General features: G+C 36.8%; 4 protein-coding genes across 4 annotated transcripts; all 4 read right to left on the bottom strand.

Moving 5' to 3' along the window:
* Positions 1 to 601: 601 nt before the first annotated feature.
* On the bottom strand, positions 602 to 9,526 carry LOC132181173 (uridine/cytidine kinase UKL1, chloroplastic). The gene is made up of 14 exons (XM_059594267.1): positions 9,181 to 9,526; positions 8,667 to 8,758; positions 8,508 to 8,577; positions 8,256 to 8,374; positions 7,895 to 7,991; positions 5,286 to 5,365; positions 4,656 to 4,850; positions 3,697 to 3,780; positions 3,525 to 3,585; positions 2,333 to 2,393; positions 1,968 to 2,061; positions 1,772 to 1,844; positions 1,215 to 1,297; positions 602 to 1,127 (listed from the first exon to the last, which is right to left on the bottom strand). The coding sequence occupies exons 1-14, from the start codon at positions 9,380 to 9,382 to the stop codon at positions 981 to 983; spliced, it is 1,458 nt and encodes a 485-aa protein (XP_059450250.1). The 5' UTR covers positions 9,383 to 9,526; the 3' UTR covers positions 602 to 980.
* A 1,216-nt stretch (positions 9,527 to 10,742) lies between these two features.
* LOC132182929 (mavicyanin) lies at positions 10,743 to 11,931 on the bottom strand. Its single transcript, XM_059596297.1, has 2 exons — positions 11,706 to 11,931; positions 10,743 to 11,309 (listed from the first exon to the last, which is right to left on the bottom strand). Exons 1-2 carry the CDS (start codon positions 11,863 to 11,865, stop codon positions 10,981 to 10,983), a joined length of 489 nt encoding a protein of 162 aa, XP_059452280.1. The 5' UTR covers positions 11,866 to 11,931; the 3' UTR covers positions 10,743 to 10,980.
* Positions 11,932 to 13,716: 1,785 nt separating this feature from the next.
* On the bottom strand, positions 13,717 to 16,848 carry LOC132182478 (triacylglycerol lipase 2). The gene is made up of 8 exons (XM_059595735.1): positions 16,599 to 16,848; positions 16,388 to 16,498; positions 15,440 to 15,580; positions 15,181 to 15,291; positions 14,863 to 15,047; positions 14,628 to 14,707; positions 14,231 to 14,326; positions 13,717 to 14,143 (listed from the first exon to the last, which is right to left on the bottom strand). The coding sequence occupies exons 1-8, from the start codon at positions 16,800 to 16,802 to the stop codon at positions 13,821 to 13,823; spliced, it is 1,251 nt and encodes a 416-aa protein (XP_059451718.1). The 5' UTR covers positions 16,803 to 16,848; the 3' UTR covers positions 13,717 to 13,820.
* A 2,612-nt stretch (positions 16,849 to 19,460) lies between these two features.
* On the bottom strand, positions 19,461 to 22,667 carry LOC132183041 (uncharacterized protein At3g27210-like). The gene is made up of 3 exons (XM_059596433.1): positions 22,217 to 22,667; positions 20,542 to 20,622; positions 19,461 to 20,327 (listed from the first exon to the last, which is right to left on the bottom strand). The coding sequence occupies exons 1-3, from the start codon at positions 22,419 to 22,421 to the stop codon at positions 19,825 to 19,827; spliced, it is 789 nt and encodes a 262-aa protein (XP_059452416.1). The 5' UTR covers positions 22,422 to 22,667; the 3' UTR covers positions 19,461 to 19,824.

The raw sequence follows: 22,667 nt of genomic DNA, 5'->3' as shown, positions 1-22,667 counted from the left end.
GGAATATAGGATAAAGATTTCTTTAATATTTTCATATTCCGCATGATTATAGTCAACTTTTTTGTTGAAGGATCATTATATATCTGTGCCATAGAATAATCAATAATCGTGGAATTTTGTTATCACCGGAACTATTCATTACATCAAACACAATATTTTCTATTTATTAACTAATGCATTCAAAGTTTCTACTATGATAAAGCTCAAATAGGGAGTTCCAGTTGGGTGCAATGGCAGTGTACAATTATGGGTGAAGTACGTGCTGGGATTGAAAAGGAACGATGGGTCATGACGGTTAATGATGAAAGAGATGTTTTTAGATGATTTTGGGTTTTGTGTTTATCATTTGTCATTGTTTTGGTTATTATTATACATCTATGTCTTGACAATGTTTGGGTTTCTTAATGTTCAGCTAAAGGAATTGTTTGGGATGTTGATTTTTTGTGTGAGATTGTCAAAAACCTGTGCAATTCATGCTAAATTGGTCATGGGCCGTGAAGCTGCCCAAAATCATGCAACGCAGCTTTGGCAAATATGGAAACCATTGTATACTTTTCTCCTCACAAAAAGCAGGCAATTATAGTGAATAAGGAGACAGAAATAAAACGATTAGGGAAAATTATATGAAATATCCCCGTTTCTTATCTATATTTCCACATTCATATATTCCTAAAACATTCGTGCAGAAGTTAAGAAGTCAACAGGCAATCATCTCATCATGCTCTGTTGAAGATTCTTGCTAAAATACTTGCAACAACAGAAACAAATAATGGCTAGAAAAATTGCAGCAAAGCTGACTGCTGTCAAATTCATATAAATGCATATGCAGGTCTTCTGTGTCGTATTTCTGAACACCAAATTCTTATAAATGCATATGCTGATCTTCAGTCTTGTATTTGTGAAAATATATTCTAATTCTTATAAATGCATATGCCAGTCCTGTCGTGGCTCACAATCTTTCACGTTTCAACTATCAATGATCAATCGTCCGTGCCAAAGTAACGATCACCAAACTCACCCATACCCGGTATGACACGAAATTCTTCGTTTAGCGCAACATCAATCTCAGAGGTGACTATTTTCAAGGATGGGAACCTTTTGTAAACACAATGGATTCCCTCAGGGGCCTAAAGTAAGAAAATAGAAGCAAAATCAGCGTATATAGACACTAAGGAAAATAAGCATTTGCTTATCAACCAAAAAAAGTAACTTACAGAGATGAGGTTTAGGAATATAATGTGGGATTCTGGAACTCCTTTCTGTATGAGTAGTTCAATTGCTTGGTTAGCAGAATTCCCTAGAAAGGCAACAAGATTGAATGGTTAATAGCTCTGTATATATCTATAGAAGTCGAAATAAAGATAAGGAACAGTTGATAAGAACAAATATGCAACACTGCGGCAAGAGATAACAAGCTAGTACACCAGTTAAGCATGACAAAAGCATAGCACTAAACTGCGAGACAGTAGTTATAAGGCTTAAAAGAACTATAATTTAAGAAGAGTTGGGTGTGCAGCCGACAAAGGGCAAAGCTACAATAATGAATGAAGATTGAACCGTGTAATTGATTAAACTTCTAGGGGGAAGCAGTGTTATTCTTTTCTCTTTAGTTATATGAGATCTTCCCTTCCCTTCTCTCTCATATACCATCTTTTATTAAATCATATCATCTTTCATAAAGAGAAAGGAATGGAAACAAGGATGACAATATTGGCAGCAATCAAGAAAGGAAAGGACAATAGATTTTTTATGGGGAAAAAGAAAAGATTACCTGTAGCAAGTACTGGGTCTAGAAGCAGGACGTGTCGTTCAGATATATCCTTGGGAAGCTTCTCATATATAAGCTGCTCAAGGTGAGGCAGCAAATCTACTATTAAAATTAATTATATCCAATCCCAAAGAATAGAAAGCATAGCTCTAGCACTAGCTCGTGTAAATTATTTCTAATACAAAATAACACCATTTACCTGCTTCCCGTCATCTCCATCACGGTGAATTAAAATTTTCCCAATTTTTATTCCTTTACAGCATGCACGCAAAGCATTTTCCATGCTTTCACCACTATCATATAACAAACAAGAAAAAATATTTAGCATATTTTGGATTTTCAAAAGAAATAAATAAATAAGAATTCACTATACTACAAGATGAATTTCCCATGAGGCTCATATGTGGCCAGCATTAAGAACTGCATGCTGAATATGAGAATCTGAAATCCTTCATGTTTACAGTATAAGATAGGATCTCAGACCACAAGGCATGTCTTAAACAAAGAAGTCTCATGACCAGAAAACAAAAAACTCCCAAAATCAATACCTGATTCAAAGCTCACCTTCGAACGATGGAAACCCCACATAATTTCTTGCAAAAGTCAACTCCGGTATATACCGATGCTGAAATAGCAAAATAACATTATTTCAGAGATATTCCGCGTTTCCTTTAAAGGAAATAAATTAAGATGAGAACATCAAAATTTATACAAGATTCACATTCCTGCAGTTCAAACCAACAAAAGTGCCAGCACATGGTTCTCAAGGCTCAAAAACAAATGAAAAAAAAATAATATAAGCTGTCAAAAAACTGTTAATGCGTAAACATGCACACACACACACAACTTGTCAAGTTTCAGTAATTTACATCTATGATATATTTTTTGATAAATAATTAATTCATTGAAAAGAGTAGAGAAGCGTAACCCTAGCACACATGATGTATACAAAGAAAGGCCCCACTAAAGGCGAATTTACATCTATGAAATATCTTCTCAATAAGAAAAATATTTTTCATATTATATACCTATCAAATAAAAAAGGAAAAAAGAAAGAACAATTGGGATGAGCAATGGCAAGATATTGACAATAGAGAAACAAAAGGGAACAAACAAGACAACTTATACATTTGTTACACATGCATTGAGTGCACGCCTAAATGATGATTACTAATAACAAAAGTAAACTTTATTCCAACTATCTTACACAATAATCCAGGTTTACCATATAAGGATTTTTTTTCCCCCTATATAAGCATAACCTTTAAGGACTTGGCTCGGGGATTTGATTATGAATGCTGTGTTTCAACACACATTTGGTTTTGGGAAAGCAAGTGTATGAATCTAGACACAAACGCATGGCTATGTATGTGGACTTATTATATATATATATATATATATATATATATATATATATATATATAAGTTTGCATGCATGAGAATCATGGATAGTAAAATGGTCATGAAATTGAAAACTATGTATAAATTTACTGACAAAAAATGCATCACACTCTCCTAATTCTAAACAATTCTGAGCAAACGAAGGCAGTCTTTAAGAGATGTTCGAACAATGTTGAACAGAGGCAGACATGAGTATCTCATCCTCAAGCATCCGCCATGTCAATTTCTATTATGAGAAGTGTACTTGGGTTATTCCCTGTTGGTGTCTTCAAATGAATTAATTAATTAAAAAAAGACGACGAAGAAGAAGCTTATTGGTTAAAACCATTCAAAAAAATTGAACCAGTGAACACACCTGTTGGAGTAACCACTTGCTTCTCAGTGAATGGCAGATGGCCAAGGCCATGCTCCACAACCTGAATATTAAAATCAACATATGCAGTCAATGTTTATATTTTATAATAACACAGGGATACTCAATTCATGTCAATTAACAAGCTTTGGCTAAGCTTTGCAGCAGAAAGTACCAGACGAATAAGTCGATCTGAATAAAACACAAAGTCATGCTTCGATATCTCCCGGTCTCTAATCAGTGTATGCATACCTCTTATCTGCAACAAAGGTCTCGCACATGAGCAAAACCAAACTTAGAACCACAAAGAATGGAATTGATTAAACAATAGTTATATTGCATATCAGATTGTAGAGTGCAGGGGGAAATTCATATGAAATTGTAATGTTCAGACATGGTTATGTTGTCGCCGTTGCCTATTTTCTATTTATCTATTCATGTGTCATTACCCAGTTGATGGAGAGATTGTTCAGTCCTCTGGGCAGAGCACATGGTATCAATGACAAAGTACACCACACTACAACTAGTGGGTATGGGATCAACCACAAGGTGTGATCATCCACTATGAGAGCGAGTATCTAGCCATGCTCTTTTTTTGTTTTACTCACAGTATGCTAAATCAATCAACTCACACCGTCTGACCTATATCCCGCTCAGAATTCTTTGCTAAAACTCAGTCTTGTCCATTCAGATGTTTAAAAAAAAAAAAAAAAAAATCTCTATTTGGTAACTGCTGGGCATAGCGAGTCACACATGCCCGCATGGTGTGCCTGGCTTACTAATAATCTCTCCACAAGCAGCACCACTAGGCTTGATGATTTATCCAACATAATTTCAATATTTTCCAACTACTAAACTCCAACTTCAACCTCATCTAGTGCTGCTTCAGTATCTATCTAGAATCTCACTCTTTTCTATGATCAGAATTGAACAATAATTCTAGTTCACCGATCATTATTGACTATAATTTGACATTATGAACCACCACTGATCAAGTATACAGGAATATTTTGAGCATAGAAAGACAAGTCAAGGCAATGACCCCAAATTTTATTTTCTCCATAGAACCAACTCATTCTAAAGAGAAATTCTGAAGGTATAAAAAAGCCATAATACAATCAATCAAACATATACCTGAAATGTTGACTGAATAACATAAACATTTGGATATATTTTGCAGAGGTCATGCTGACCAAGCTTTGTCCGGATATGTTGCACAATCAAGTCAATGGCGACATGATTATCACCTCCTCTTGGAATGATCACATCAGCATACTTCTTTGATGGGAGAACAAAATCATCAAAAGCAGGCTTGACAAACTTTGCATACTGCATGCAATTTTATAATATCTTCAGAAGTTTAAAGATAATAAATCTTCAGAAGCATATAATCAAAAATTATCCAGAGGCTCACAATCAAAAGTTCCCAAAGTAGCAACGTCGAAATACATCACAACCATACAGTTCAATGAGTGGAAGTGGGCTTAAAAATTTAAGATAATGCAGCTTAGTCAAGATGCTGCAAACTCCAAGCAAATGAAAGAGAAAAGGAGTTACAGAATGTTACAGTTGAATCATGATAGCAAAATGCCTGTGAATTGTCACAATCAGAAAAGCAATAACCCATGATTTAAATGAGCTAAAGAATGTAGTTTATCATGGAACTCGGAAGATAGACTTCTGCTAGTGGTAACTTAGAAAATAAGGAGGTTTTCGGTAAAAAGCAATTATAAAGAAACATGTTAATTAAGTAAAGCAACTAACCTGTTCAAGAACAGAGTTTATGTCCCTTCCCCTCTCAACTGTATCACGTCTTATTCTACGAGCAAGCCTCACATCAGCATCTATAAGCAATTATTCACCAAATATAAGACAATTGAGCATTAGAGAGAGTGAGTGAGAAAGAAATGAAATAAAAAATAAATTACAACTCAGTGTTCCTCTATTATTTGTCAAATGTATGCAAACATAGAACTGAAAATGATTCAAGCTGAAGCTCAGTTGGGCCCATTCCTTTAACAAACAAACCAAGGTACTTCTGATGTGGGATCGAGGCATATATTTTTTCTTTAATACTACACTGTTCACGCTTGTTCTTTTTTCCCCATGGAGCTTTGAAAGATGTCAAAGTTGCATCTCTTTTAGTTTTAACAAAAGGCTGGGGATCAGGCCCTTCTAAAATCTGCCCTCCCCATATCTTTGGTCCATTGGCATGTTCAGTGAAAACAGCCCACCACGTGGGTTCGTCTTTTCCAGTGAGATGTATTAACAATTTCTTTAGTGTTTTTTATTAGTGATAAGATATAATAAAATATGTAAAACCTAAAGATAACATGCAATAGTCCACATGGAGCTTTGCTCTCTGTTGAGCCAATTAGGATGAAGATAGTCAATCCAAGTAAAATAGATCGACCCCAACATTCTCATGAGCTTGATGAGCATCCATTGAGCTGGGGTTGAACTTCAATTACTAGCCACAAGTCTAACTCAATTTAAGCTCAAGCTTAGGTGCCTTTCATCAGGCCAAAGTAGATCCCTTAAGTATTTGGCTTGGTTCTGCTTGTTTGCAGTCCAACGCACTGAGGTAAGACTGACCCAAGCTTGTTGGCAATTTCAGGAAAACCATGTCCAAATAGATCTCAAATCACATAACTAGGCTCACCATGCAGCTACAAGAGCTTTTCAATAATGGATGTGATGCAGGAGCATCTAAGCCTATGATCAGATCTGCACTAGATCTAAGTTCTTCCTGCTACATCAGAATGATGGAATTATGGAATCAAAAAAACCTATATTTGAGACTTAAGAGCCCAAAAGTGTATTTTTCCATTCAACATCAAACGAAGGAATGGCCGTCTCAGCATATCCTATTGCCATTTAGTTTGATATGCATCAAATTGAAAAATTCTTTTTTTCTATACATAAAATCAATTTTATTAGACGGTGCAACCTAAGTATACAGGGAGTATACAAGAGAGACACCCAATTAGGAAGAAGTGGAAGAACACAAATCTAGAAAATCTAAAAAATTAGAGAAGTGAGAACTGTTGACAGCAACTGACCACCCATAAAGTGTTTTGAACATCAAAGCTTTTAACTCTACCACTATTCTCTCACAATCTTCAAAATTTCTAACATTGCGTTCTCTCCAAATGCACCACAACGAACAAAGAGGGATCATCCTCTATACATCTATGCAACAGTGGCTGCCAAGTTTGGCCTCTCCAACTAGCCAACTACTCCACCACCCATTGTAGCATGACACACTCTACCCCAAAAAGACTGAACACCAACACCCACAAAACTCAAGGTACATCACAGTGGAGCAAATGATGGTTGATGGATTCCCCACTCTTCTTGCACATGCAACACTAGTCCATCACAATGACCTGCCACTTCCTCACGTTAGCCAAGGTCAAGATCTTTCCAAGCACTCGTGTCCAAACAAAGAAAGCCACTCTTGGAGGGGCCTTAATTCTCCAAATGCTCTTCCAAGGGAAAGAAGAGTCCACGAGTGAGCAAAGCACCGATAAAAAGATCTGATCCCAAATGTTCGCCTTTTGAAAGGGGTCCAAAAGATTCTATCTTCACCACCTCGACTCCTCCTAAAATAGTACAATAGATTAAAGAACAGAGAGACAATCTTCACCTCCCAATCATGCAATGGTCTGATGGAGGTGACATTCCATTGGAAGGAATCATTAGAAAACAACAAATGGTCTGCTACTGAAGCCTCCTTAAAACAAGCTATATTAAACAACACTAGGAAAGAAGCCTTCAAGGTCTGATCACCACACCAAACATCTTGCCAAAACATGATCTTAGACGTGTCTCCCACATCAAGTCTCACAAATCTAGGGAAATCCCCCACCCACACCTAATGTATTTTCACACCCAACCCCGTAGGATCCAAAGATCTCATTGGAACACTATCCTCCCCACAAGCTACCAAATTTAGCTTCAACTATCGACCTCCACAAGGCCTCCTCTCCAAGGTGTAATGCCATAACTAGAAAAATTTGTTGGCGCTGTCTTTTGAATGTTAATTATCAAAATGCATCCCCTTATATGTTTAATTAACAAAAGTGAATATTCTTGCCCATCCAAATGCAAGAAACACATCAGGGCTTGCAAATAGTGAATGACTTGTGACTTGACACCTCGAACAAGCAAAATGTGAACTTCCCAAGCAGCTCTAGCCTTCCTCGGATATCTTAACTGATTGGGAGATTTTTTTTAATTTTTATACTAAATCTAAACAAGATAGCAGGAGCCATTGTAACAAGAAAACCACCCAAAAGAAAGAGCTATGATAATAAAAAATGATAAATGAAGTTGGTGATTATTGACAGCTAGATAAAAGGGGAGCAAACCTGTATCAACAAAAATCTTCATATTCATCAAGTTGCGGACACGTTGGTCATGAAAAACCAGAATTCCCTCTAATATAATAACATCAGAAGCATTTACCTGATAAAGAATTTGATTAAGTTTTTGAAAAAGGAAAAAAGAAATGAAATCTTGACAAATCAAAAATGGATAAATTCGATTTAGCTTACACTTGAGTTGTATCCGAACAATTTAGCATTCTCCCCCCATTACTCTCTTTCTGAAAGTTAACAATAAATCCTAAAAACACATTGTTTACTCTTTTGGACCTATGTTTGACTCTACATACAAGCTCTCACCAATTGAAAGGAAACGCAAGCATGAGTTCAAAAAGTTGTGAAGTACCAGCCGGAAACTATCCGAGCAGCGGCGATGACTCTTAAAGTCATAAATTGGAACTTGGTACGCTTGCCCAGATTTGAGCTTCTGAATGCAATCCAGAAGCTGCTCTGTGTCAAAAGCATCTACAAAACAACCAATACATAATTAACAAAATTTATTTTCAACACCCTCTCTAAAGAAAAACACTTCCAAAAGCTAATTACAACATAAAAATCACCACAAAGGTTTTTTGTAATCACAAATAAGTTTTTTTACCAGGATGATCAAAGTTATACTCGTGCACACGCTCGGACTCTTCAGGAGTCAAGCCACGGTAAAACGAATCCTATAACATCACCACATCAAACATACCCGAAAATGGTAAGATAACGGCCAGGTGAAAATGTTAGCAACAGAAAGCCGAGCCGGGCTAACCTGATTGACCAGCACAACACGGTGATCATGGAGTTGTTGGATGATCATATCACACACTGTGGTCTTACCCGAAGCTGTACCTCCCGAAACTCCTAATCCAATTACCAAAACAATAATTAACTGAAAATCTAAAAGAATAAAAAACCGAAACAAACTCAGAACAAAATAACGGTGTGTCAATGGAAAAAGAAATAGCGCTTGCATAAAATAGAGAAAAATAAAAAAATAAAAAGCAATAAACAGAATGAAACCCTAAAAGCACAAAGAACAATGCTAAGACTATACTCATTCATGAATGTAAGCGTTACTACTTACAATTCCAATCTTTCATTCATTTCAAGATCTAAAGGGAAAAGGCAACAAAAACACTTCCAAAATGCCAGACAGAATAGGAATTTGGTCATAAAGATTCCAAAAAGTACTTCTCGCACTGTAAACGAACTACTGAAAGACTAGGAAGAAATGAGAATTGGTAGAACTATAAGCAGTTAAAGAAAACAGGTTCTTTAGTTACCGATGACGAAGGGCTGTTTGGGGGCGTTGGAGTCGGCGGCTAAGGCTGAGAAAGCCGAAGGCGAAGCCAAGGAACGATGTGCCGGAGAAGAGGACGACGAAGCCGGTGGAGACGATAGGAGTCCGTCGAGACGGAGACCGGAGAAGTGGGGGCCGGAAGCCGCCTCCATCACGTAGTCAATCGAAGTTGTCTCCTCCGGCATGACTTCCTCTCTCTCTCTCTCTTTTTCTCTCTCGATTACTTCACGCAATTCAAAAGAGAGTTCAATACAGTACTGGAAGTCTGGAAGGAAACGCTGATTTCTTTCCGTCGAGAAACTCCTGGCGGATAAATTTCACGCTCTTTGTTTCTATTTAATATTTTAGGTGGGGAGAGAGAAGAATATGGAATATTCGGATTGCTGTTTCAGTGTTTTGAGTGTTTTCCAGGTCCATGTAGTTTCAGGATGAAAATTTTTAATTTTTGATAACTATCTATGATTAAATAATCCAGATTTGATCGTTTCAATATATAATTTGTAAAATAAATACAGATATAACTCTTAGACTTGTTATATAAGTATCAATTTAATTCTTAATCCTTATAATTTTAATTTGAAAAAATTTAAAAATGATAAATATTAATATAACATGTTAATTAAAGCATATTTTTGGACATCCGGACGGGCATCGAGGCCCTGCAAAACAAAAACAAAACAAAAGTCACTAAAAATAGCCGATCTATGGGGGATCGGGAAGCTTAAGCCTTCCGATGCCTATAGTAAGGTATTTTTTAAAAAAAAAGAGAGGGAAAGATGATACTCGGTCAATCGAAATATACAAAGTTATTTCATCAGCCTATTAAATTAACATATGTTCTTAAAGCATCTGATTATCACGTACATTTATTTTTAACCGAACAAAAATGCATATATCCTAACATGTTATGTTCTTCTCATATGCCTAAGAGAAAAATTTCCCTCAATCCAATTTGAAATAAATCTTTATCGATCGGGACAAATTTTCTTTTTTGCAATAAATCAATTGTATTGGTTATGTTTGTTAACTTATTTGGATAAGTGCACTGTGTTTTTAGCTTAAAAAAGTGTTTGATGTAATGATGTAACATAAATTGTGAGTACACTTTATACAAGTGTATTGTAACGAGGTCCATTCATGCTTATTTTAAGAAAACCAAAATAGATGCAAAACCTTACCCTTTTTTTTTTTAAAAAAAGGGGTGCCCATGTAACCACCCCAACCAAATCAGAGTGGCTGCACAACCATCTCTCCTCCACTTAGGGTAACCATACAAATTAAAATAATAAGTTAGCTTCTTCTATAGATATGCTAAATTAAGTATTAGTTTTGTCAAAATATTTTTACAAGTAAGAATACAATCTGAGAAGTGTATTGGGTTTTAAGTTGTTTGTTAATATATTTGTCTTGAATGGGTGAGTACGTATAGAAAATGAAATACAAATATATAGACAAACATAGCCAATTTATACTTAAGGGTATAGTATGAATTTTAACTTCATTTAATTGTAAATTAATGGTGCAATTGTAAATGTTACAGATGAGAATGCAACAAGGTCCATTACTTGACATACTACAAAAACCAGGCCAGGGTTAAAGCAACCCCCAGCCATTCTTATTCACCTTTCTTACAATCATAATCAAACAATGAATATGTGATCTCTTTGTTTTTTTTTTTTTCAACTCATATACAACTTCAATACTGACTGTAATTTACTCCCTTAAATATAAAACCAAATAGTACATCCCTGCTAGTGAATCAGCAATCCCAGCATTCAAATCCTCAGAGCACATAAAGCATGAAGGTGGCTAATAGTGCAACAGCCATAACAAATGAATGGGAAGGGAGAGCATCAGAGGCTGAAGATGAAGATGTAGGTGATGCTGGAGAAGAGGGTGCATTCCCAGTGACACTCTTAATCTTTACTTTCATGCCTTGGTTGCAGTGGCCCATTGTGCCACAAGCAAAGTACCTTGTGCCTGCCTTGTTCAATTTGACCACATTGCTGCCGCCATTCATGGAGTCAACTGCACTTCCAAGGTCACAGTTCTTGTAGGCACTCTCACTTGCAAGTTCAACAACACTGTGCAGCCCTGAGGTGTACTTGAAAACTGTCCAAAAAGATATTCATCATATTGATGAAGTTAATAACTATGCAATTGGGAGATTCACCAGTCATTTAGAACTTAAGGAGCTTAAGAGGCCAACCCGAAAATTTTATTTTAATTTCAATTAGAACTTTTAGTTTAATTAGATGAGATGTATTTATTTCTTTTGTGTGGATTAGTATAGTCATTTTATTTTGTTTTGGACTCCTAATGAGCTAGGTGAATTTCAGGCACGTGAGGAAGCCCCTACTGGGCCAACTCTCACCCTATATATAAATAGAATTAATGTTCTTGTTTTACAGCTACCAACACAGAGATGATTCAAGCAGCAAAATATCAATGGATGTATGTTTTTCAATACCAATATATCTTTGCATGAATCTAACATATGAGACATACCAAGTTGATCGCCAACTTTGAATGTTTGGCCTGATGCCCATGTGTCGAAGTCTGTGGATTCATCCCAACCTTGGGTTCCCCCAACAATATGTTGGGCTGCTAAAGCTTCCTTGGTGATCAAAGCAACAAAAACCAAAACCAATAACATTGTGTTCTCCATGGTCGCCTTTACTTCTCTCTCTTTACTCCCTTTTGGATGGTTGGTTTAAGCAATTCAATTCCTACAACTATATATGCAGGGAACCCTGGCTAAACCTGTAAACATCCTAAGTGTCTCTGTCAGTATCTAATAACTTTTGTTTGTTATATAATGGATACAATACCAATACTTTTTGATGACTCATGGTAGATTTATAACGTGGACATCGAGAATCATCCAATTCCCCATATTGCCCCAGAAGCAGAAATCAGTACAGCATAGCTCCTCAAGTATTCATGTAATTCTGGGATGGCACAAGGGCATAGTTTGTGAAGTGCAGTACCTGGTCGGTGTTTGGATTGCCGGCTAAGCGAAATCTAGTTGGTTAAAGGTCATGGAAGCTTGGAGTTGAAACAAAGCTATCATGTTGATCATATTAACTTGGGGGTTAGCCTGGAGGGTCGAATTTTTTATGCAGAAGCCACGACACGTTGGATAAAAGTCTGGTGGATGGCCTGTGATGATCGTTATGACTTGGTTTAGTTCTTGGCATATTATTCACTATTATATTATTAGCTTATCAATTTAAAATTATAAATATATGCGGCCTCAACAGTTAGTCACTTTCCTGATTTCTTTTTCCATAAGGCAAATGAAGCCTATGCATGGAATTTAATAATATGATGCAATTTTAATATGAATAAACAGAGCATGTAACATCTGTCTGTAGAGTATTTTCATATGCATTCTAAAAAATGCATGTGAATGTAAGAAAATATATTAATTTAATGGATTGAGTTTGAGAAATTTTCTCCAACCCAATAAAAGAATGTAAATAATAAAACGGTTGACCAACCCACTTTTCAAACCTGATGTACAGCCTCTTGAAACGTTGTTAGATTAACGGGGATCTCAATAAAGTACTAATTAACGTTAACTTTATAAGTCTAGCTTGCGCATCTTGCTCGAAAGTCTTACTCTTCCCTTGATAAATCAAATCTATTTAGGAGGGGACAAACCAGAAATCTTCAAGTATGTTCTCTTCAATTTCTTTTAAATTATCAGAACGCATCTCTGCTTTGGCTTGGGAAGTAGTTTACATTCATGGATGCCTTAATTCATTGAAATCTTCATGTTACCATTTCAAAGAGTCTGAATTTTTTATTTTATTTTTTGAAAGACAAAGAGTCTGAATTGGTTGGTTTGCTGAGCATGAGCTAAGTAGAGTAACGTTTAGTACATGCATAATGGTAATTGGTAAACCATAAAGAACAAGTACTGCATATCTCTCTCACCCACCTGATATTGTCCTCAATTTTAGCCAAGCATTTAAAAGGTTAAACATTGTCACTTATACTCTAATTAAGCTTAGATTTGTTAAGACAGCAGCATGTTAACCAAGCTCATTCAGCCAGCCAGCTGTTAATAAGAAAAGTACAGCAGCATGTTCTCCAGCAGCAAAAAGAGAAGAGTAATTTTGCTTTTCACGCAGCGTGTTTTAAGTGGTCTTCTTTTAAGTGCTACTTTTCATGCAGTATCTTTTGCAGCATTATTCACATTGATCAGTTGGTGTGAAATTATTGTGATAAATGGGTGTGAAGAGTAACGTTAGTCCAAAAAAAAAAAAAAAATTACCAGAAAAGGAAAATCTTGATACCAACTCACACCCTGCCATCCAAGACAAGCTGACATGCTCTACAAGGAAACAAGCCACAAAAGGCAACATGCAGTCTGTAATTTGAAGTTCCATGATTTCTGGAATATGTAATGATACTCTGCTGCACTTGTATATATATTATGCCTTGTGCATATTGTTGTGTTGTAATTGAGGAAAAAGTTTCTTTGTAATCATAATTGTTACACGATATCACATAGCCTGAAGCACATCCATATATATATATATATGAGTTATTATCAGGTAAAGGGTAAAAATTGAACTAGATCTGATCACAGAGGCATAAATAAATTAAGGATCCTCAGTGTTGACCCTTAAAAAATGAGACTACTTGATTGTACACTATATCCTTGGCATTCACCCCCATGATGAAATCTGCGTGAGCATAATCCTTGATGAATTGAACTGAGAGCTTGTCTACATCGTGGAACTTAAAATCATCAAGTAAAAGCATAACATCTCGAACATCAGAGAGGGCATCTCGGCCACCATAGCTAACGAAGAGAGGAAGATCACGGGGAATGTTAGAGAGGTTATAAACCGGTGGGCGGGCTTCCCCATAATGCATCACATTATAGTCAGGCCTCCCATAGTTGTATTTTGCCACAACGCCATCTCTAACCGCTGCACATTTATATTGCAAAAGCTTCCTCAGTGAGCAATTTATAAGCCAATATATCAATTTGCAGTTATAAAACAGAACAAACTTACTCTGGGAAAGGTGTACCATGTTCTTGGTTGATGTCGACTGTGGTTCATTCATCAGGAAGAGATCGACAGTGGAGGAATTAAGACAGCAATTTATGCCTTGAATTAAGCACATAGCCAGAACGGATGCATAAGTTAGTTCTTTCAAAAAATGTTTTCTACGTATAAAAACTATTGAATATAAATCTGTGTCTCTAGCATATAGAAGCAACAACTATTTGGTTGGAAAAAGCTAGGGATACTACAACTTTTACAACAAGCCCCTCACAAGCTGGTGGCAGTCTACAAACTACGGGATGTGATAAGCGTCACAAAGACTTCCACGTCTTAGTAAAAGACGTGTAGTATCCCTAGAAGTACTCTATTTGGTTATATAAATAAAAAGTGGGCATAGTAATACCAGTAAGTGCGCTTAATAAGTCATAGCAGTCAACCCCCGGATAAGCACATAGAGCATTGAGAAAGTTTTGTACAGGTTCCCTATTTAGATGAATTAGAGAAAACCATCAATTTAGAGCATTCTAACTCTTAACAGAAAGTAGAAATTCTGTGTCAGTAGAGCTAGGAGGCTAGGATGATCATCAACAGTCTAATGCTGTGAGATAATTAAGGTTCTTAATTCTTGATTCTCTTACCCTTTTGGATAAAACTCTGAAAGACCAACTAGCGTGGTGATCTCACCAACAAAGGATTTGGCAGCAACAACGCCGAGTGCAGTGGTCATGTGGCTCAAATAAGCAATGGGACTCAACAATGCTGCTGATTTCAGCTGGTTCCCCAGTTTACCTTCCGAGAAGGATGCTAAAGCTATCAAAGTCCCCTGCCAAATGTGGTTCACATTTTTCAAATTTCAAGGACTTTGGAAATAAAAGAACCATGCATCTCTCAGAAATAAAGTGTATAATTAATTATATATATCTGCATCTAGTGAGGGTGCACAGTATGATCCTCACCAGGGAATGGCCCACGTAGTCAATCTTCTGCCCTGTTTGGCCACACACAAAGTCAAAAATAGCTGGTAGATCAAAGGTCACCAATTCATCCCACGACCAATCCCAGAAAGCCTGCCATATTTTCCATATTGACAAGCCATGAGTAAAACAAAACAGAGAACTTTCCTAACAAGAATCCTTGTTTTATTATTAGGCAGTCGGAATTTCTATATCCTAATATGTTATATTAAAACTTATGACACAATTAAATAGGAAAAACCGGTTGGCTGGGGTCCAAGGAGGTATGTCTTCGGCTAAATCTGGTCCCTCTAGTGTTAGCAATCCACACGTCGAATCCATTGTCGGCTAAAATCATCGGTAGATTTTGTTCTGGAGAGTTCAGAAACCATGTCATTCCATCCTGCATCGACACACCCACACCACACGGACACAAATCAGCAGCAACACTACGTAGCTAGCTACGTCGTCAAAATTCATAAGCACAAACAAATATTGCCTGCCCATGTATATTAGTATATATATCAGAGGATGTATATATGTTTTTGGCTTATGCCAGCTGAGGCGGTGCATGATTTTGCGAACCGTTAGATTTTATCAGGGGGGTACCGACCTTTTTGCCTTGGTAATAAAAAATCTCTAAAGATTTGGAACTATTTGACCACATTTTACTTTTGATGATGGAGCAACCGATCGATGACTTTAATTAGGATGCGTAAATCAAGCATCCCCTTTTAAGAGACAAATTTGTTACGGGCTTTTCTTTTCTTTTCCGGTGGCTTTAACTGACATCACTCGGAAGTGCTTAGTGCTTACACTCTAAGAAAGACCAAGTCAACGTGACACATGTTACTCGCTTATGTTGTCTTTGGTCTTTTGACCAAAATGAAAAGCCACGTACGTAGGTGCCATAATTTGGCACACAAACCAACTCAAATGCCATAACGTGGCGCAGACGCGGACTGAACCCTTTTGTCACGTACTCAAAATCAGTAATCATGACTTAAAAAAAAAAAAAAAAAATCAGTAATCATGTTCACACTTGACGCTCAGCGGATATAAAATGAATATAAAAAGTAATATTACTCATTAAAGAATTAAGCAATAAATTTTAATATATAAATATAATTGTTTAAGTAGCAGTAACCTACCAATACTAATATATAAAACCCACATAGTAAAAGTAGACAAAGATGTATAATTCAATTACCACAAGAACGCCATGCTGAATTAAGACTGGCGGTCGCTTATTCTCACCACCCCCGACACGACCTTCTGGAATTCTTTGCAAGCTCAGTATATACCCATCTTGGGTTGTCACCTGAAAAAACACATGCAGACAATAAATCGTATATAAAACTATTTAAACTATATATATATATAGATGAGACAGTTTTTTTTTTTTTTTTTGAGTTACGTACTTCGAGCTCCTGGCATTTGTAACCATATACAGTCACTGAAGATCCGCAGATACCAGCCTCCGGTGGAGCTACAAGGCCTTTGTTCTGGCCAAAAGAACCACGATTCGAGCCGTAGGCTCGTTGAGGCTGAGCTGCCAGGACTAGGGCACAGAACCAGAAGCTCCCGGCGGCAGCCAAACCCAACAAGCCATTGATCACAGCCATGATGTTGTGTGTTGGCTGGTTTTGTGTGAAGGGTTTGAGATTGAACGTTCCCTTTATATAAGAGTGAGAGAGAAAAAAAACCCACAAAGTGGGAAAACGAATTGGTTTTCTTTCTCTTTTTTTCTTTCTTTAATGGCTTAACTGAATTAATGGAAAGTCTTGGCCAAAAGTGGGGCTTTTTCATGTTCTTTCGTGAGAAATGAGTAGGTATGGGTCCCAGTTGGGGTATTATTTATTGATTATCTTCAAGCAATTGGATATGAAAAATCATGATAGATTTTTCATCATCACTGCAAATTTCTGGAGCTGAAATAGATTGAAGGTGGAATTTAGAGTGATGGGGTAGTATGGACGTACGGACTATTGGACGTTAGAGATTAGGACGGGGGCAATTTTCCTTTCCGCATGTGACAAAAGAAGTGTGGGGTCCGCTCTGCCATTGTGTTTCTTCATGACTGGCCCATCTTAAACCCACAATATTCCCACTAAAAAATATACCGAAGATGTTCATTCACTCAGCAACCCAAGTCTTGATCGAGATTCGAGAGTACACGATTTTGGATCAAGATGACAAAGGCCGAACCACGGGCTCCAACCCGACCCGACCACGAACGTTAGTGTACCAGCCCAGCGGTTACTTATAATTAGAGATTGCTACGAGTGTAATTCACGGAGATAATAAAGTTTCGAATAGGGCTGAGAAAAACTCTAAATTATAATTATTACATAAAAATAAGGATTTTTAAATTATTAAATGAAAATTGTTCTAAAATGACAAAAATTACTTAAAATAATGATTTTAGGGGAAAACACAGTGAATTTTGAACCTAAAAACAATGCTCACCAAGCATAGTTAGGTGATCACAACATGAGTACCAAAAAGAGCTTTTTAGTTATGCTTGTTTTAATGCACATTGAATAAATTCGTGGGCCTAACTCATTTCATAAAATCGGTTCAATAAGAAATGATTGTTTATTCCTTATAAACATGTCTAAAATTTTGTCTACAAGCAATGTGGGATCATTCTTCAACACACATTATATAATATTGTCTAAGATACAACTATTAAATCCCTTTTTTTCTCTTTTTCCTTTTTAGCGGTGATCCTCTCGATCATGTTATTCCAATCCCATTAATTCAACATATGCCGATTCTCCCGCATCACTTAGCCAAAGCCGTAAGCTAGTAGACACTCCACATAAGGACAAAACATACAACCATTTCAAGTAGGTCACATAACAATTTTCTCAAATAACAAGCCACATATCTCAGTAACACTTTAATTAGCTCTTTTCTTTAAAGCCATTGATCATTTACCTTTTCTACTTTTCCAGTTAAAAAAAAAAAAAAAAAAAAAATCCCAACAAGTCTTTGATTATTGTGATCCCTTTTTGCAGGCATCCGTAAATTGAGTCTAACCATATGATGAACCTCACCATCAACTGGCATCGTACGTGGGAATCGAACCCCTCGACCACATGGGTGGTTAAAAGCCAAGTCAATTTATCTAATAAGCCGTACCAACGGGGAAAGAGCTTGAGCCCATCTTTACATGCAAAAAGCAACACAAACAATTGTACAATTTTTGTCATAAAAAATGTATTGAAATTGAGGGACATTGGAAACAATGGTCATGTGCATAAAGGAACCCCACGTTTATTGTCATTATTCTCATAAACGGCCTTTGACAAAATTTTGTTCTTCCACGCTAATGCTTGTTCCATTTCAGTATCAAAACATAATTTGTTGTAAGCTTTTAAATTTAGGGTTGAATCGGCATCAAAATGCAGTTGAATGAAGCATCAAAAGTTGAAGTTGGAGATAGCTCGGTCGATGCCAAATCAACCAAAGTGACGCATCCAAATATGGTACTAAAACTTGAGCCACTCGATCGAAGTCTCAGTTGATGCTCAATCGACCGAGATGATGCAGTATCTCCCATATATATATATATATATATATATATATAGGGACGGAGTCAGCTTTTAATTTGGGGAGAGACCAAGTGCCAAATTTTTTTGGGGAGGGACTAATTGACAAAAAATATCTTAATTTTTTTTTATGTAATTTGATATAATTGTGGCCACCCCGTGTCTCCTAAATCCCCATTATATATATATATATATATATATATATATATATGAGTGTTAATTACTTAAAATATGTTTAGTCATTCAGTATAAAATAAGCATGAATTGTAACATTATTCATATGTTTATATGGGCCATGATGCTCAGGATAATGAGGCCCATCTATGTATGAGTCCTGTTTGAAATGTTTTGGGCTTCATGGTCAACCCATCCCTAGCCTTGTTGCCTTTCATTCATCTCCCAGCTTTAATAAGGATTGGGTTTTGAGCAATGCTCCCACAGGTGGTTATTCTGATCCATAACGTTAGTGGCCGATTGCAGAGTTGAACTGCAGATCAAATGGGCTTTTATGGGCCCAGTATAACGTCAAAGAGCCATGGTGCCAAGATGGGCCTTCAATTAAGTGATTGGCATACCTGAAGTCAAATAGCAACCTCTTTACTTCAAGTAAAGTAAAATGAAAGAAGATTCATCTCATTCCAAACCTTAGAGAGTAGACTTCTAATTTTATAATGACTAGAAATTCATTTTGAAACCACATATTTATTTGTTTCAAGGTCAAACCACAAACAATTTAACAATTTTACCGTATGACATAATTACATAATTATGTAATTACATATTTGTACTCTTTTTTTCTATTTTCTTAACAAGAAATACATAATTACATTATTTATTCCCTCAACATTATGAAAGCAGAGAAAAACTTCCAACCGGAAGACACGACCTCATTTCTGAGATTGAAGGTGATAGTAAAATTCCTCGTTGGAGTTTGGCAGAGAACATCTCCACTAATGCTTTTTTACATGCCCTTGGATCCATATATCGAGTTCTTTAACAGATATCTCTTACACTTTACAAAATCTGAAGAAAGTGAAAGTCAGAATGGGCTCAGAAGTTGTGATCCAAAGATTCAAGATCCTGGATTCTTTCATCTACCTTGTACCAGAGGTGTTGCAAATCGAGGCTCATCATTTACAGCTACAGCAGGGTCCATCTTCTTCTTCCTCTCACTAAAGCTACGGCATGAAATCAAGCCTGGAAGACAACACTGCACAGACTTGAATGGTTTCTCCTTCTCTGTTAAGGGGTGGTCTCCATTAGCAGTCCATTCACTACTACATACAGAGTTGGTTCCATACGGGGTACCATGTGCTGACTTTGGAGGGAGGTCAAGTACAGACTGTAAAGTTGGTTGAGCTTGGATGTTTCCGTTGGCTATGTTCTGGTTGCCTGAGATATTTAGGTCCTCACCATCTCGGTCATTTCGGCTGCTCTCTCGGAAAAGTTCGGCTAGTTTCTTTTTCTTATCTGTTGGGGATGTTACAGGTACGGAACCAGGAATTTTGTTCTCAAAACCGGTCTTGTTGACTCTAGGGGTCCCGACGGAGAGGTTATGATGGACCGGAGTGTTGCCTCTGGAGGGGGTAAAATCTGCAAAACAGACCATGAACACAACAAATTGGATGGGGGACAAGAAGCTAATATTTCCACACGTCTACCTTCTGCATTCTTGATTCCGAATGCAGCCAAGGTAACAAACGTATAGAATAAAGACAATCACTATATGCAAATTATCCAAGACAAGAAATGTGTTTCTATGATCCATGCTTGCAAGACAAATGGCTCAAAGCATTTGTGTTCTTACCACCATTGACACTAAAATAATCATCCTCGCAATCTGACTCTAACCAGGCTTGGGAATCAAAAAAGGTTTCCTCTTTGCTACCTGCAAAACGAGCAAGATATAATTCAACTTTTAAGCCTAGAACAGGCACAAGACTAACCTCTAGAGAAACAAAAAAGAGCTGTGATGAAACAGTTCTCAATGGATGTCGCAAAAATACCATTAAACTCACTTTCATGATATCACACAAGCATAGACACCAAAACATGATTCTTACCTTCATCTTGCGGGGCCAGCATTCCTTTAATGTTCGATAACAAGTTCCCCTGAAGATATTCCATCCAAGTACATGATATTAACTATATTATCTTCTTTCTTATCAATTCTCTTAAATCTGTTTGACCTTTCTTTATCCTATAAAGTGGTCCAACCATCACCCATCGCCCAGGCTTGGGTATATACAATTTTATATACAAGAGTCACTACCAGCAGCAGAAGATGCATTCATAAACATGTCCCTAAACTAATGGTCCATACATATACATCATTTTCAAAGGCAGGGGACCATCTAAATAATTCCACATCTATAATAAAGTATACAGGAAGATATTAATTGGAGATAATAACACTTCTGTATCTACTATTCCAAACTGTAACAGAAGCTTGAAGATCATTGATCAATTATAATAATATTATAAATTTTTCTTTCCGTGGCTTTTTAAGACCTGTTCCACTATCAAGTTTCTGGTAACATCTAGAGACACCATCATCTACGCAACAGTTCCGGTCGAGAATGCAAAACCATAATCTCCATTCAAGCAGCGCAACCACACAGTATTTTGTTATGACCATGTTTGAATTACAATAATAAAAAACAAAAGAAGGTTTCCATGATTGTTTCAGATGCCATTTTCAGAGCAAAAAGACTGGATACCAGCTTCATCCATCCCATCTTAGTCCTATTTACAATTCCGCTACAAGAATTGGATCTATTAGCAACGAACATATCTATTTTCGTTCACTGTCCTCCATAAATTCAGACCTATTAGGCATAAGAAGAAAAAAGTCGACTTGAATTTGGCCATATTAGATTAATCCAAAAAAAGCATCTTCTTAAAACAAAGACGTCAATAAATATGTGCAGACAACAAATCCAAGGAGAAAAATCCATATTCAGCATCGAGAGGATGCTGAAATTGACATGAATTTTATCACAGTTAAACAAACCGATTCATTTGAAGTAGACTTTTTTTTCGACCACCGATTTATTTCTAGTAATTACAGAAAACAAAAAGTGATATTCTGATGAATGAATTGAATAAACCAAACAATCCCCTCCCTCAAAAGTAAATGAAAAATTTAATCTAATCCAACTAACGAAATAAAAAAAGGAAGCTCAAGCACCAAACACACGTCAATCATAGTATGTCTAATCAAACATAATAGCAAATATAAAAACCAACAAAATAGTAAACTGATTTCTTCAACCATATAAAAACAAATATGCAGACCCCACGCCAATTTCATTTCAGATCGCACATCACTCAAAAAATCCAACAACGAAATATGATGCAAGACGCATAGAAAGAAAATTAAAAAGAAAAAGAAAGAAAAAAAAAAAAAAAACCATTTGATTTCTTCCGCCATATAATCAAATAAAACCAATTCTGTAACTGAAAATTAATAAGGACCATACCGTATCCTCCAAAACTAGTGCCTGATCGAAAAGGCGACTGCTGAGACTTAACAGCCACAACGTTGTTGTTGATGATCCCATTGGTCGGAGTTTCCTTGACAGGCGAGGGTGGGATGACGAGCTTTTCGTCTTTGGACGCAAACGACGATAATCTGAGTTTCATGGCCGAGTCAGAGCTCCTATGCACCGATGCACACGAACCCATCTCTCTCTTTCTCTTTCTCTCTTCCGTCTTCACTCCTCTCTTCTCTGTCTCTAACCCAACACCAGTCTAATCATCACGAGCCCATACAGCGCTAAGACAACAGCTTTAGCAGAAAGAGAGAGAAAGTGGAAGTGGGTGAAAGAGGGAAGAGGAGGAGGACAGTTTTTGGCGTTATTTGAAAGACTAGCATAAAAGCTAGTCTGAAATAGATCTTTGAGAGGCAGAGAGAGAAACAGAGAGGCCTTG

This window comes from Corylus avellana, chromosome ca5, assembly GCF_901000735.1.
Source record: "Corylus avellana chromosome ca5, CavTom2PMs-1.0".
Classification (NCBI taxonomy): Eukaryota; Viridiplantae; Streptophyta; class Magnoliopsida; order Fagales; family Betulaceae; genus Corylus; species Corylus avellana.
Note: the sequence above shows the minus strand (reverse complement) of the source record. Positions and strands in the feature narration are given on the sequence as shown.